Source organism: Dendroctonus ponderosae, unplaced genomic scaffold (genome assembly GCF_020466585.1).
Source record: "Dendroctonus ponderosae isolate FM_Combo_2020 unplaced genomic scaffold, Dpon_F_20191213v2 Dpon_F_20191213_8, whole genome shotgun sequence".
NCBI lineage: Eukaryota > Metazoa > Arthropoda > Insecta > Coleoptera > Curculionidae > Dendroctonus > Dendroctonus ponderosae.
In genome coordinates this window covers 5,552,114-5,568,144 of record NW_026019016.1, presented here as the reverse complement: position 1 = coordinate 5,568,144, position 16,031 = coordinate 5,552,114, and the positions used below count along the sequence as shown (strand labels likewise).

General features: G+C 40.0%; 1 protein-coding gene across 1 annotated transcript in view; it reads right to left on the bottom strand.

Moving 5' to 3' along the window:
• Nucleotides 1-1,801: 1,801 nt before the first annotated feature.
• Nucleotides 1,802-16,031, bottom strand: part of LOC109534334 (DNA-binding protein D-ETS-3) — a gene marked incomplete in the record, with an annotated part of 56,819 nt that continues 42,589 nt past the window's right edge. The window contains 4 exon segments of the mRNA XM_048669285.1: nucleotides 1,802-2,918; nucleotides 4,965-5,176; nucleotides 5,514-5,703; nucleotides 13,731-13,778. Coding sequence (XP_048525242.1) covers nucleotides 2,770-2,918; nucleotides 4,965-5,176; nucleotides 5,514-5,703; nucleotides 13,731-13,778 — 599 coding nt within the window.

Sequence of the window (16,031 nt, the reverse complement as noted above, 5' to 3'; positions counted from 1 at the left end):
AATGCTTAAGTATTCCAATAGGCTGCCAATCCAACGTGGAATTTTTTCAAAATAATGCTTAATAACAAAGTTGAAATTCGATCTTCAACTGTTAAAATCTTCTAGAAATTTTATAAAAACAAATTTTTAATTTTTTTCTGGTACTCCCCAAGGGAGCCTCTATCACCCCTTAAAAGGAATGACGCCAATTTTGAATCACCCTGTAGTGCTTTAGCGCGACTATAGCTTTGGAGTGCCCAGATGCAACATACGTTTATAATGCCATTTTTTTGAAAACTTAAAACTAATTTCAACTCAGTTCATTTTTTTTCCGTAGTAGGTATTAACCATGCATCCGATAAAATGATGGGCACATACCTACATAGAACATCTTTGGTTACTTGAGAAACTGCGGTTTATGGCACGATCATTCAGTTTTCATAGATAATTATGTCTTTCTTGAGTACTTATGTCTTTACAGTCTTGGCGCGTTGATCAGAATCATTTAATGCATCCTCATGTGGAAATGCCAGCCCTGTCCGTTGAAATTTCTCGCCCTTTTGAGCTGAACCCGATGGGGGGATAACTACATAAATACATAACATAACCGAGAGTAGTCTTAAAGTCATGGTGACTGGATTGGGGATGAAATCGTGCGTGAAACATATGCCTGTCAAGTGACACGCGCCATATAATGACGCAATAATGTATTGATACAGAATGCCACCCCCGAATAAGAAGCGGAATTTTCGACTCGATGAAATGTCTCGGGGGGATGGAGTATTAGTTGTATTTTGTTCACGTAGCGGGCGCAGCTTAATAAATCATTTTTAAACGCCGTTGGGGAGGTTTAATGTCTGCCGATCCACGATCATGGGCTTGTTAGCATTATTGTTCTAACTGGATGAAATCTGGTCTCAACCATTTTTTGTGCAGGGTGATTCAGGCTTAATCTTGATAACTTCAGCTGTTCTATGGGCAGATAGCATCCTTACGGGATATAAAAAATTAGCCGTATCGTTTCGAAGAGAGGTAGATGGCATTAAAATAAAAAATCCCAGTTCTCCCTCATAACTTTGTACGGCTAATCCGATTGAGATAATTCACCCGGTTTGCTTAGAAGTGATTTTAATGTGCAACCCGCACTTCTTTTGCTTCAAAACTTTTACATCGAAAATGTATTTCAATAAAACACCTGCACAGGTTTATTCGTTGATTCAATTGAAACTTTTTCGTCTCTTGGATTGTTTTGAGATTTGTTCTTGTTTCTGTTCACCCAAGTTTCATTTAAACCTGCAATGAAAACGTTCCAAGATTTGTGTGAACTGAATAAGTTTGTGAAAAATATTTGCTACTCATTAGAAGTGTTTCGGGCCGAATTTCACGTTAATCGTATGAGTAGGATTTTTAAAATATTTAAAGTTATCAACATTAAATAGGAGCTATCCTGTATGTGAAACCAATAACCGATTTTGTGTGGAATAAACTTCAAAAGAGTGTGTTTAGTAGCAAAAAAACTCGTGGACAAATATTGGTTTTCAAAAGTGCAGGCAAACAGAGCACAGTTGATGGTATGCTAGATTCAGTTACCCCCCCACCCAACTCGTTAGATTTCGGGGGCGGCTCCCCATTAATTGTCTAGGGGGAAAATCGATTGTGGCGGCGCCCAATTAGGTCACAGGATGCTCCCCATTTGCCGGAAATGCACAGTTCGTCACCTGGACTGGATAATCGACTGCTCGCATTTCCAGGCCGACATTTTTCAGCCCGTCTGATTCGTCTGGATCGTTCACGTGTGCGGGATGAAATGAATCGATTCGTCGGCATTTTCAACTATATTTTTATATAATAAATACAGTAACATTTATATTTTTATGACTACATTGCCATCTGATAACCCTGACTATTCTATGCGTCTTACTACTAACATTCAGGTTTAGTACTGGCTATGACTAGTTTCGACTATAATACTTTCTATGATATTTATGTGGTAACGACAGTTCTTTTGCCCTTGACAGTCTAAGTAGGCTGGATTGACGACATGTTTGTCCTTTAGTAGTTGAAGGGTTTGGGAGTGAGTGAGTAGGATAAAACATTGTTTTGATTAAATTTCCTGTCTGCCTCTGAGGTTTTTCCCAAAAAGTTTCTCATATATTACAGCGGGTTTATAGACTATCAATAACGCAATATTTACAACAACGGTTCAGATATTCATGTATGTACAAGCGTAAAGAAAATTCATCGAAAGGAACATAAACTGGGCAAATCCGTGGACTGAAGAGTTCCACATTAGCCTGCAAAGTACTGCAACATATGCTCCACTGTCCACGGGATTTCAGGGGCAAAATCACCGAAAAACCCTGTGGACAGTCGAACAGTCACATTCAAAATACGTAAAATGTTTATCACAGAGTCCGCCAGACGGCTTGTGTTAGTCCTCTTTACACATTTCAAATTTACTACCACTATTTACAACAATTCGTCCAAATTGCACGATTATTCTTTAGAAAAAACTTGTGTGAATTGCTGTTCTATACTTACCCCCCCGGCGCCCAGGTGCTTTTGGATGGGATTCCATACCAGCACTTTATACAGAGTGTTTCAAATGAGTCCATGAGTCGATTGTGACGAGGGCAAACACATCCAGAATCACCACGTATGGGCAAACAAGGGGGTTATTGCGCAACACGGCATTACGCCGCTATTAAACCAATGAGAATGAACCCGACCAGTTCAAATCGTCAGTTTCCGGCTCCATTCGGCTGTGGTGGAGGCAGGCCCCGGAGTCGGTCATGCGTAATGCGGATAACTGCCCAACGGTGGCGCCCCCAAATGCGGGGCGGCATGGTGCCCAATCGAATGGGTACTGGCCGCTATGTTCGAGTACAAGTTGGCGCTGGGACTGTTCCAATACGATCCTGGCGACGGAAAAATCGACGCTGAAACACACACAAAATATTTCAAAATAGCGCCGCGTAGCAATTGAGGTGGCGTTGACAGTTTGACAGTTTCAAGAGCACATCCAACACAATTTGCATCAACACTGAAGTGGCATTAGCCCTTAAACCAACACTGCCCTTGATGTTTAAGGGTTGACGCCAGCGTTGCCATGTCTGCTTAACGTTGGGGTGCTTTCAGTATTTTAATGACGTTTCTAGAGGGGCTCTTTGATTTAAATTGAGATATACTGGGTGGTTGCATTGCTGGGGACCAGTCGTGCTATCGTTTAAGCCGTTAGGGGTACAACTTCGGTCAAATTATACAGAAGTTGTCAAATTTGGACATGTGGCGTGCTCGAGACACTGTTGCCCAGTTTTGATGAGTTTCGGAAATGTTGGGAAAAAACTAAAATTACTGTTTTGGGCAAATACATCGAAAAGTAAGGGTTGCCAAAAACGTAGTTTTTAAGGCTCTCTTTGATATAAAATTTAACAAAATAACCCGTTTTGTTCAAGAGACATTGACACCAGCTGCATATTAATTACCGATTTCAACTCTTCCACGCCTTTAAATCCGTCGACGTTTTCCTCGAAAATTTATTGTTCCGGCAGTTAGAATGGTTTTTGTGTAGGCACAACAAATACACTGTAGTTTAATGTATGTCTAAATAGATTACAGCATCCAGAAAGGTTTCACGGATTTTCAAAAATTATAATTTGACCCTCGACGTGAATTGTAAGTTTGACTCCTAGCAGTTGGACCACCCTATCGTTGAATAATTAAGTCTGAATGTGCCCATAAACTACTCGCAGATAATTCACTATGTTAGTAACAAATTCAACAACATTAACGAAAAAACAGCACCATGTTGGCAACCGTGATCAGATCGCTGAAAGGAGGGTGCATGTGTAATTAGCATATTTATGGGCTAAACTACATGCCGGAACAAGTGCGATTTTTGCAAAGCCATTTTTATTCAATAAATAATTCCGTCTACAGTCCCAAGTGGACGCAGAGTTGAACTGTTTTAGCAAGTTTAAATAATTTTGGCTGAAATAGGCGAAATTAATGAAACAAATGGCAACTCTCTTGTGCTCCTTAAACGCCCGTAAACCTCGTTGAAATTCAAAAGGGCCACTCATATTTATTCAGACTATATCCACTCCGGGCATTAAAAAATAATTATAACAATTCGCGAGGCTTAATGGGGCCGAAGCTCGGGGTCTTATTTAACACGTCCTTGGCCGTTCCGTGCCTAATGACGTAATTCGTTGATTACGCATTGTTTTCCACCCCCAGACGGCGACCCGGCATCATTACATGTCATTTAATCAACCCCCCTCTCGAATCAGGATATTGTTACTGACTGCTCCTGCTCTATCCGATCTATCGGGTGCAATCAACAGTTTTTCGATGTTTTGCAGCCTGCCTTATTCAGGGTTATCCAAAAGTCACGCAGCAAATTCCTGCCGTGTTGCATAGAGGAGGTTTCCAAAAATACTTATCCAGGACTTTTTACTTTTGTTCTCCTGTAAAGTCATTTTCCCTGTCGGTGCCTGAAGACAAATTCCTAGTTTCAGCCTACCGCATTTTCTTAAAAAATCGCATTTCCAAATAAAAGTGACTAGTGCCCGCTTTTTTCTAAAAAATCAGTCCGCAGGATTTCAATGAAATTTCGACTTCAATTTTTTGCTGTTGTGCAGCAAAAAAACCAATATGTGATCGTCCCTGGTACAGAAACGCATAGCGTCGATTTATTGGCACATCTAATGGATATTCCGTACACTGTCCGAATTGCGGGACGCATACAACGTCCTCTGGGACTTTTTATTGCCCGAGGCGAATTTGTTGTTTCCTTTTGTTTCGGAGGTTATTTACGACCCGATCTCGGTCGGCTAATTGGTAATTTGTTGTTCTTCGACCGCATCAAAGGGCCGTTTGGTTTTATTCGATTAATGGATTTGGCTGGGGATCGCGTCTCGATGTTCAAGTCAAAGCGCCCAGAGCTTCAGTTCAAAGAATCAAAAATCACTAATAATACTCACCGGCCGAACTGGGAATGGTGGCATGCGGGCCCATAAATCCGCCCAATTTGGCGCTGTGGTGGTACGAGCTCATGAAGAACTCGCTCTGGTACTTGTAGCTGCTTGGATCGCTGGAAGCTGGCTGCGTAGCAGCCGCTAGCCCTTGAAAGTCGAACTTGTAGGCGTAGCGTTTCCCGTGCACTTTGGTCATGATGTTTTTGTCGTAGTAATACCTGCAAGACCCCTCAATTTTTCAAATTGCAATTAGCCTGAACTATCCCAAGGGATAACCGAATTAGACGGTGCGGTCTTTTCCTTGTTTTTTTTGGCAACGTGATTGTTGCCATAATCGAAAATTACTGGGCCGATTGTGCTCCCCGATGGACGCTTAATCGACTGTTGAACTGCTTTTTTCGACGCCAGATTGACTTTTAATAGAGTTACCGAACGCAATAACGGCGGGTCAATAGGGGGACAGTATCGAAATGCTGCCATATTTTCATCGACGGGCGCATTGTGAGTGTGAAAAGGTGACTTTGTCCTCGATTGAGGTTGTTGTCACTCACTTACCTCAATGCTCTACTGAGCTTGTCGTAGTTCATGTTCGGTTTTGATTTGCGCTCGCCCCAACGGCGCGCCACCTCATCAGGATCGGTCAGCTTGAACTCTCCATTTGTGCCCTCCCAAGTTATGCAGGCGGCGTTCGAAGAGTCGCTGAGCAATTCCAGCAAGAACTGCCATAGCTGTATCTGACCTGACCCTGTAATTTACAGATCAAGTGAGCTCAGACCGGGTATTTCTATAAATGAGTCAATGATGGCTTGCGTAAACTAGTACATGATGGGATAAATTGCTTGTTTATATGGGTTACTTCGGAACGCATCGCACACATAAAAAAACAGCTAGGATATTATAAGCTTGATTTTTCTGAGAGAAAAATTGCCCTTTACAATATCTCCTTTATCACTTTGTTTATGAGGTACGGGGTAAATCTGAAAAATTGCTGACTTCAACTTTGCCTTTTAGCAGCGGCAATCCAATTATGGCAAATATTAACCATTTCCTCTACACCTAAATGTAGCTGATAGATAGATACATTTACTCTATTGACGCTGAAAATGTTGTTTCCATCGAAGTTTCTGTTAATTGTGGGCAAATTTTTACACTTTGGTGTTTATCAATGACTAAATATCGACGGTTTGTATACTCACTTTCAACAATTTTTGTTTCACATCCAATTGAGTGAAAGATATGCTGATTGTTTGACTGGATAAAGCCGATTTTCCTTTATGGGGGTTGAAAGTTTTACTTTTATTAGATTTTTTGCGCAATTTGGGCGCATTTTTTCACTTTGGTGTGCTTTGGTGTCTGGAAACCGACGTCGGCTTGCACACTCAGTTTCAATAATTTTTTTCTCGAAAATTAGTTGAAATGGAAAGATGCCAACTTCGCCATTAGAGGCCAGTTTACTCTACTGGTGCCGAAATCTTCACTTTCATTAAAAATTATGCTGAATTTTAGCCAATTTTTATTGTTTGCGTGCTATGATGTCTATCTCTAAGCGTCCACTATTTGCAACCTCACTTTCAATATTTTTTTTCTACAAAACCAATTGATATTTAATTGTGCTGAGTGCTTCACTATATAGAGGAGATCTTCGTTTATTGGAGCAGATAGTTTCGCTTTTATTAGAGTTGTTTCACAATTTGTGCGAATTTTTCCACTTTGTTGTGCTTTGGTGTCCGGAAACGACGTACGTTCACAAACCCAGTTTCAATAATTTTTACTCGAAAACTAGTTCAAATGGAAAGATTCCAATTGCCCCACTGGATAAAGACAGTTTGCTCTATTGGGGCTGAAATCTTAATTTTCAGTAATATTTTTTAGAAATTTGGGTAAAATTTTCATTTTTGTGTGCTACGGTGTCCCTAAACGTCCGCTATTTGCACCCTAGCTTTCAATATTTTTTTTCTACAAAACCAATTGAGATGGAATCGTGATTATTGCTTCACTGTATAGAGGAGATCTTCGCTTATTGGAGCCGAGAGTTTCGTTTATATTAGAGTAATTGCGCAATTTGCGCGAAATTTTTCACTTTGGGGTGCTTTGGTGTCTGGAAACGACGTCGGTTTGCAAATCCAGTTTCAATAATTTTTTCTCGAAAACTAGTTGAAATGGAAAGATGCCAATTGCGCCACTGGATAGAGAATATTTTGCTCTATTGGGGCGGAAATCTTAATTTTCAGTAATATTTTTCAGTTATATTAAATTTTCATTTTTGTGTGCTACGGGGTCCCAAAACGTCCACTATTTGCCCACTCGTTTTTAATATTTTTTTTCTACAAAATCAATTGAGATCGAATCGTGCTTATTGCTTATAGAGGAGATCTTCGTTTATTGGAGCCGACAGAGTCGCTTTTATTAGAGTTGTTTCGCAATTTGTGCGAATTTCTTCACTTTGGTGTGCTTTGGTGTCTGGAAACGACGTCGGTTTGCAAACCCAGTTTCAATAATTTTGAAAACGAGTTGAAATGGAAATAAGCCAATTGTGTTACTGAATAGAGAACACTTTACTCTATTGGGGCCCGAATCTTTGCTTTTATTAGTAATTTAGCTAAATTTGAGCGAGTTTTTTATTTTTGCGTGCTTTGATGTCCCCAAACGTTCCCCAATATTCGCAAACTCACTTTCAATAACTTTTTCTCCAAAACCAACTGAGATTAAATCATGCTGAGTTCTTCATTGCATTGACCACATTTTCCGTTATTGCGGCTGAAAGCGTCACTTCTATTATAATTTTTGCGCAATTAGGGCGAATTTTTCACTTTGGTGTGCTTTTGGAAGCAACAGCTGTTTGCAAGCTCACTTTCAATAATTTTGTTCTCAAAAACTAGATTAAATTTAAACATGCCAATTACGCCACTGGAAAGAGAACACTCTACTCTTTTGGGGAGAAAATCTTCACTTTCATTAATATTTATGCTGAATTTGAACGAATTTTTCATTTTCCTGTGCTTTGGGGTCTCCAAACGTCCACTATTTGCAAACTCACTTTCAACTATTATTCGTTCACCATCAATTGAGATTGAATGATGATGATAGCTTCACTGAATAGAGCACGTCTTACTTTATTGAGCGCAAAAATTTCGGTTTTTTCACTTCGGAGTGCATTTAAAGTGAAACTGAACAATTGAACAGCGTTCCTCAATTGAACATCGGTTTTCTGCAATCATCCAGGCCTCAGAAGCAACGATTGGGGCCGACTTGGGCTTGAAGGAAACAAGCACCAGGTTTCTGCCTGATAGTTTACGAGTTTCTTTTGATAAGAAATCAGACCTTAACGAGAAAAACGTCATTGATGGATGCCAATAAAACATTGTTGCAATATTTCTGAATTAGTTTTTGGCAAATATCTCAGTTTTTAGTGAAGCTAGTTGTCTCCTGCTACTTTTTATGTATTCTCTGAATGCTCCCAGACAGCACCTCCAAATAAATGGTCAATCTTGATTCACCCTGTAGGGTTGTATGAATGTAAGTGGTTCTTACAATGCAAGGCCGTCTTAACATGCACTGTGACTAGATTTTCCAAATTTCCCACGATATGACCCGCCTTGGAACCGACACGAGCAGGTCGCACGTGTGGAAACAAAATCCGAACTACTCAAAAATAGCAAAAAACAAATGACTAAAGCGGGCGCCACGTGTCGCCTTACCTGCACCTGTAAATATCGGGGGTGGCCTGGGGGCGGTCGACCGTGAAACAAAAGCCAAACGGTGTCATTAGCCGCAGGGTTTTCCCCCATTTTTTAAACATAAATCTGAGAACCACGCCCTTGTTCCCCCCGGGCACGTGATTTTGTTGACCGGCCTTTAATGACATTTAAATGAGTGGTAATTGCTTTTTTGTTTTGCCAGTGACTGCGGCATGGAGGGGGAGGACTGGCAAATGGGTTTTATTGCCAGCCAGGGAATGAATGGAATGCTAAAGTGGGAATTTAGGCACTTCTGTGAGAGGGAGTCGAATTTTTGGTGATGGTCAAAATCGAATAATTGAAAGCAATTGAGCTTTGAGTTTGGTTTGTCATGGTGAAAGAAACAGAAGGAGGGACAGGGCATAAGCATACGCGACGTGGAATTTGAATAAGGCGATGGAAATCTGGGTTTATTGTAATTTCTCAATTAGGAGCGAGCCGGGGCCCAGTTGTATTATTACGAGGAAAATTTCCCTGACGGAGAAATCAAATTCGTTTCCGTGCAGAGTCGCCGTTCGTTACCGCCCGTAATGGCAATCGTGTCGGTAATGTCGCTCCCCATTTATCAGGGACACCTCATTTTTGAATAATGCCCCGTCAATTTTCGCTAATTACAGTAACAAAACAAAATGTCGGTCGCGAGTGATTTTTTTCAGCGATAGATCGCGTTCTTGGCATAATTCGGGCCCGGCCGCCATGTCATTAGAAATTCAAATTCGCGTCGGTCCGCTTGTAAATGCGCCGACGGCGGAAGGAAACCGACGCATGTTACGTTCCGGCGCCGGTGATTTAGACATGCCTACTTTGCATATTCGCGACCGGAACCCTTACCTATTATTAATAACCGCCCGTATTGATATTAAAAGCTGAAAAGGCGAATTCAACTTGTGTAAATGCAAATCGCCACAATCAAACATGTTTGCCTTGTTTCGCCCTTTCCATTCCAACCGCCTACTATGATTGAACGCCTACCTCTCGCTTGCGAGAGTACCCAAATTGGTTCTCGATATTAGCATTTATGTGTCGATATTAGCAACTCTCACCAATATTTTCGATGGCAAAAGCATCACTTTTATCCATTACAAATTTTCTTTATCCAGTGTGGAAAGTAATAACTTTCGCCACGCACGCTGACAGCTTGACTTTGCCACTGACTGTCAGCTGACTATTTTGACAACATTTTCAAAGTTTTTCTTCAAAACCTTATACTTTCCCGGCTAGTTTCCACGGAGGATCAAGAAAAATAGTATATTACGGTACGCGAGACGAAAGTCGAAGGCCCGCCACTGCGTACTTGACGCAACTTCAACTTCAAGCAGTGGCGGAACTTCGACTTTCGTCCGCGTCTAGTAATATACTATTTTATCTGACACTTAATCGTTTGCATGAAATATTTCTCTGTGTCCTTTTTAACTTTGAGACGTAAGCGTCATTTTGAAACTGCAATTTTTTGATTTTCCCCCGTATCTTTTAAGCTAGAAAAGTTCTCAAAATTTGAAGGTTGACTCAAAAAAGCGCATGACAGGTACACTGACGTACAAAATGAGTGCGCCATCTATACATTTCAAAGGAAAAAGATGAAAAACCCAACATACGTATTTTTCAAATTAATATAAAATATGGTTTAAAAAAAAATCAAGAAAACTCGAATTACTAGTTTGTCGAATTTTTGGGAAAAATTTACGAAAAATAAAAATTGAAATTCAGGTGAAGTTCCCGTCTTTAACCGTTTCAAGTTTTGTGATGAATTTTGTGTCATTCTGAAAGAAACGCGTTTTCCAGTTCCACCCAGTACTTAGAGAAGCGGCTAATAAGAGAACAGAATTCTTGCGACGTTGCCTTGCCACGTTATGTCAAATTTGAATTTGGATCCTCAAATTCTCCATACACCGTTTCTTTGCCATGCTATACAGGTGATTCTGTTTTTATGAGTTTTCTAATTAAAGTTTTTATGATTTACTAGAATGGCAGTATTATCATACATACTTTGTATGTATGACAATACTGCAATTCTAGTGGAATGTATCACAACATTACTGCTGGACGTTATTGTTATTTTGTGTGTATAATACATATAAAATTATTTTGTAGTTGTTATTTATTGTTTTCAAAAGTGTTCAAAAACCTGGTATTATTTACTGATTGATCATACAAGTTCATTATATGAGGTAAAAGAAAAATGCCGTGGACATACACTTATCTATGGTTTAATCTTAAAACTTGTTATGCGTTATTTGAACTGCGATTATAGCTTTTCGCAATACATTTCTTCTTATATAGTATATATGTTCTGAGATTAGTAATAGAGGGCTTATCCGAGTAATTTTTAGACAATTCTTTTTATTGCTTAGAACTGGTTTTAGCAATAATAAAATGGGGAGACTTCAATCTTCAATCTTTTTTCTAAAGTGAATTTATATAGTGAAGACTAAGATTAAGTGAGAGCGTTTTCCGGCTTTGCCTTTTTTTCTGCGTGGCAGTTGTTATTTTTCTCTAAAGGCAAGGGGCAATAAAAGAAAAGGAAACGGGCTCAACGACCCTAATGTAAAAAATTATTATTTAAACGTATTTACCTAAGCTTTTAAGAACATGTATTTTTTAGTTTCCGGTTTATATTGTTATTGAAAGTATAATTACAAACAGAACAAGAGACAAATTGGAATGACCGACATTAAGCGGTTTTACGCTAACAGCTGACCAAGATGTTTATTGAATTAGTTAGAAACTATTTTTAAAAATTATTCATTAAATATATTCATTTTTATAACATTAGTATAGGTAAGGACTTCAATGAATGTCAAACGCCTGCACCTACACACTTTCATGTACACCAAAGACGAAATATTGCTGAGAAAAAGTTGAGAAGAGTTAGTTTGGTAATCTGTGATCTTGTCTCTGACTACAAACGATAAATTGTGTAAGGCGGCTCCGTAAACGCAAGTTATCAGCCTCCTCGTTAAAAAAACAATACTGGTATAGGTAGATATTTTGAAATTGACTGCGCCTATTCAAAGGGTGGCAACGTCGCAAGGATTATGTTCTTCTATTAGCTGCTGCTGTACTTAGGAGCAGAATCTCGTTGAAAGTCGATGTAAGTTTGAGCTGATCTCAAACATGTTCGATCAGGTTCAGGTCAGGACTACGCGCTCGCCATAATTGACGCACAAACCGTTTGTACAAAACAATAAGCTTATTTTTATTATTGTTATATTAAAATTTCATAATTTAGACGGATATGACCCACACGGTATCAAAAACTTCTTTTGCAGGAGCAAATCTTTGACGAATTTAACTAAACCCTCTTAACTAAAACCGTAACGAGTTCTATCAATTTTCCTTGGACTCCAATCGAACGGTTTTTGTCATCTGATCTCACTTTCGCCTAAGGGCTAACACGAAGAGACTACAGGGTGATTTAAAATTGGCGTATTCCTTTTAAGGGTATATAAAACCCACTTAGAGTACGAGAAAAATATGGAAATTTTTTTTTTCGGAAATTTCAAGAATATATTAACAGTTGAAAATCGAATTTCAACTTTGTTATTAAGCATTATTTTGAAAAGGTCCCACTTTTAATTGATAGCCTATTGGAATACTTAAGCATTCGAAAAGAAAAACTACGGTCTTTTTGCCAAATTACTAAAAAAAATTATATTAAAAAAGTACTCTTCCACAATTTTTTGATGAAAAGTCAAAGCGGCAGTGATGTTTTTTGTCATTAACAGATATTTACAGGTAGACAGACTTTGTCAATAATAACAAACATTTGTCAAACTGTGGCTGATTTTGAAGCTTCTTTCACAAACTGTAAACCAACAGCGAATTTGCGAATATGCTATTAGTTATGGGATAATAGCCACAGTAACATGGCAGAAGTTGTAAGAACTTACACCATCAAAGAGCTACACACTAGACGAGTGGCCCGAAATGGGCGCAGATAGTGGACAATCTAAAGGTGCTCGATTTCCAGACCTAGAGGAACAAGTATTGGAGATTATTGCAGCTGAGCCTTCCAGGAGTACTTCAAGCATTGCACAACAACTGCACTTTCTCAAACACCGAACCCTTAATTGTCCCGATAATTCCCCCGAGGAAGAGCCTACATTCCTACCATGTATGTAATATGCACAGGACTCTAGAACACAATAAATCTCTGATCTTCCGACCACTGGTTCAAAGTGAACACCAGTTAATTAACCGAACACGAGAAGCTGTTCAAAATATGAGTCCAGACTCAAAGTGATTAGGACACAAAGGTGTTTGGAGTGAAACGGGCAGGACTTCTTGCTCTTGGGAACACATCTTGTGTTTTAACAAAACCTTTAACAGGTGGTTATGGATGACAGTTGTGACCTATTTGGGTATATCACTCATTTGCCCAAAAAAGATCGCAGCACTCGGGGGGCTGTCGCAGCGCTGACCGCAAGGTGGCCCCGTTATCCTAACCTCAACGCATGTTATTGTGTATTTTTTTTTTCGCTTCATGTTTATCCATGGCTACCGGAGTTTTCAATAATTACGAAGGAACAAGTATTTACGTAATGTTAATTAGACAGATTACCTTGAAAAACATTGTTGCCATCCTTCTGATCTAGTTTTTGGCAAATATCTGAGATAACATTTACTTTTTTTACTATTTTTTCTGTACTCCCAGGACCCCCAGACAACTCCTCCAGAGGAATTACGCCAATTTTGAATCACACTGTATACAACTCCCATAAAAACCAGTAACAGAGCCGAAATCACCACTGTCGACGAAACAAACGTTGCAGGCCAGCCTCACTCAGATATTCAGCAAACTACCGGTTCTTTGCCCCACCTATTTAGAAGCCCCATCAAAGTCGAATTATCGCACTCTTAATTTCAAGTTGGCGTTTTTCAGATCATAAAACCGCCTCTCGTGTTTCGGTGCCACACTCCGGATTGCTTAATCGGCGATTTGAAGCAAACCCACCCTTAATTAGCCCCCCAACCTCAATTTCGCCTGTAAAATGCGCAATTTTATGTCGATTAAGATGATTTGAGGGCGACTTACCTGAACTCGCTAAACGACTGCTGGTCGGTCCGAACATTTGATATGGATCTGGAAAAGAGATTTGGGAACATTAAGTCAAATGGTGGATTTGCGTTTTTTTTGCAAAATTATGAGTATTTTCGGCTTTTAAACAGGGGGCCGGTGGTCAGCAATCACGGCCCATGTTGATCGTACCGAAGGGCTTCGTTTGCACGTTGCCATTAATTAATTGAAACCCTTTAGGGCGGTTTCGTTGGCTTGCCATGATTTCCAAGTCTGAAAAAAATCCCATTTTAATCGAGGTCAGAGGCGTGCGTGTCACCCTTCCATATTCAGGACACGAACCATCTCGCTGACCGGACGGCGCTAATTCAACGGTTTTATCTTTTTTTCGATGTGACGTTAGATAAGCGACGTTTGCCGTGATTCACTGTTAAAAGTCCGAAACGTCCCCCCCTATTGTTTCCCTTAGTGTGAAACTCACTTGGCTTTTTAAGATCAAGGGGGTCGATTTGCTTTTCAAACAACGCATGTGAAATCAGGTTTCTGGACAGTCAATTGTTCGGTGGAGTGAGAGGGCTCAGATAAATCGGGTTGATTTTCTCGCCTTTGATTGAACAAAATCATGCACTGATTTGGAAAAGTATAGGTTGTATCGGACCGGTTTTAGACTCATTAGTTTTCAACCCCAACCCGTTGAGAAACTGTTAACTTTCTAGTGACCAATTTTCTTCTTGGCCATGGTCAAAAAAGGTGTAAGTACTTTTTCAACGCATTTTTGACTGCCAATCAGTCAATCATCTTTAAACAAAATCAATTGGAATAACTGCATACAAATCCGACGGTTTAGCAAATCGCACAAAACAAAACTGAATCGTCTTCGGTAAACCATCATCATCTAGTCAGCGACGCTATTCAATCCAGCCCCCTTACAAGCTGGAAAAGTCTTCGGGGGTAATGCGGCAATCATCGACTCGGTGCGGAGTAATAATCAGGTAATTATTGTATTGGGCTTTGATCGTCGCACTATTATGCCCTCCTAAGGGACGGGAAGAGCCCCTCAGGGCCAAATTATTGCGCCCTATGAGGTCCCGTATGTCGAAACGCAATGAGCAGTTGGTTGCCAGATTTGATTTGTGGATTGATTGTTTTCATTAAATGGCAGGATTTATAAATTGAAAATGTTGGAGAAAGTTGGCCGGAGATAAAAATGTCGAGCTAAAGTTCGGAGACTGAAAAACGGGCAATAATTTAAGTTTTTCTTTGTGCCGCCCCCAATGGCCTTGTTACGCACTGCCGCCCCCGATACACCGGGCGCAGTCTTGCGGATCATTTCCACTTCGTCAAAGATATCTTTCCTTGTAATCGCACGCCGAACATGTTGTGGGGAAAAGTTGCCGAGTTTTTGGGGAAATCGCGTTTTGTCTCACTCCCAGGACTGCGAACTTCACGCCAACGAGAAATACATAACTTCGATTTATTCGAATCTTTCTTGTCGGTTTTCGTTCTTAACTTTCGCTCAGTAACCGATGAAATTTTCTTCGGGTTGCATGTTTCTATCAAAAAATACATTGCGTTAGTCGCTCCCTTTTCGAGCCCCATCGGCCCATGTGTTCCATCAGCGAAACGCTTTCTTTGGTAATTTTAGCCAATTTTATACGAGTTTAGGGCGCGTCACGCAATACAGAACTATATATGTTTATGGAAATTTTCATTGTTGTTTAACCAAGAGCGTAACGGAACGGCTGTAGTCAGTCACTAGCCTGCAAAGCGACAATAAAAAACCCACTATCGATCCTGCACTTTTCGACATTTACCTGCACACCCTGTATAGAAAGTAGCTTGCAGTTGATGTCGGTTTTTTTTGCGGTTGTCTGTAAACCGCAGTTTTTGAGCAAGCGAAGGTAATGGAGAATTTACAGCACCAGTCTCAAAATGTAAACGCACTCAAAAGAAACTCCTTTCAACATCGACCTAGAGCCCGAAAAACTAACCAGGTTCAAACAACGGCCGGAAAAGACTTTTTGATCAATCGTTTACGGAAACTGGCGAGTTTTTCATGTTGTCAGGTCGTCCTAGAAAAAAATGTTGTCCCGACGTTTCGCAAGCACCAGTACTGTGCATCTTCAGAGTTGTGAAAACCACCGCTCTGGAGATGTAAGCCAGGAAGAAATTAATTTCCACAACTGTCTAAAAGCAGAGATTAGTAGATCTACTAATCGCCTTAAATACTTAATCAATTCTGTCAACCTTTCCTTACAAATTTTTTATCATTTTATGTTGTGGAGCTGTCATTAATGAACCGTTAAAAAGGCGCTAAAG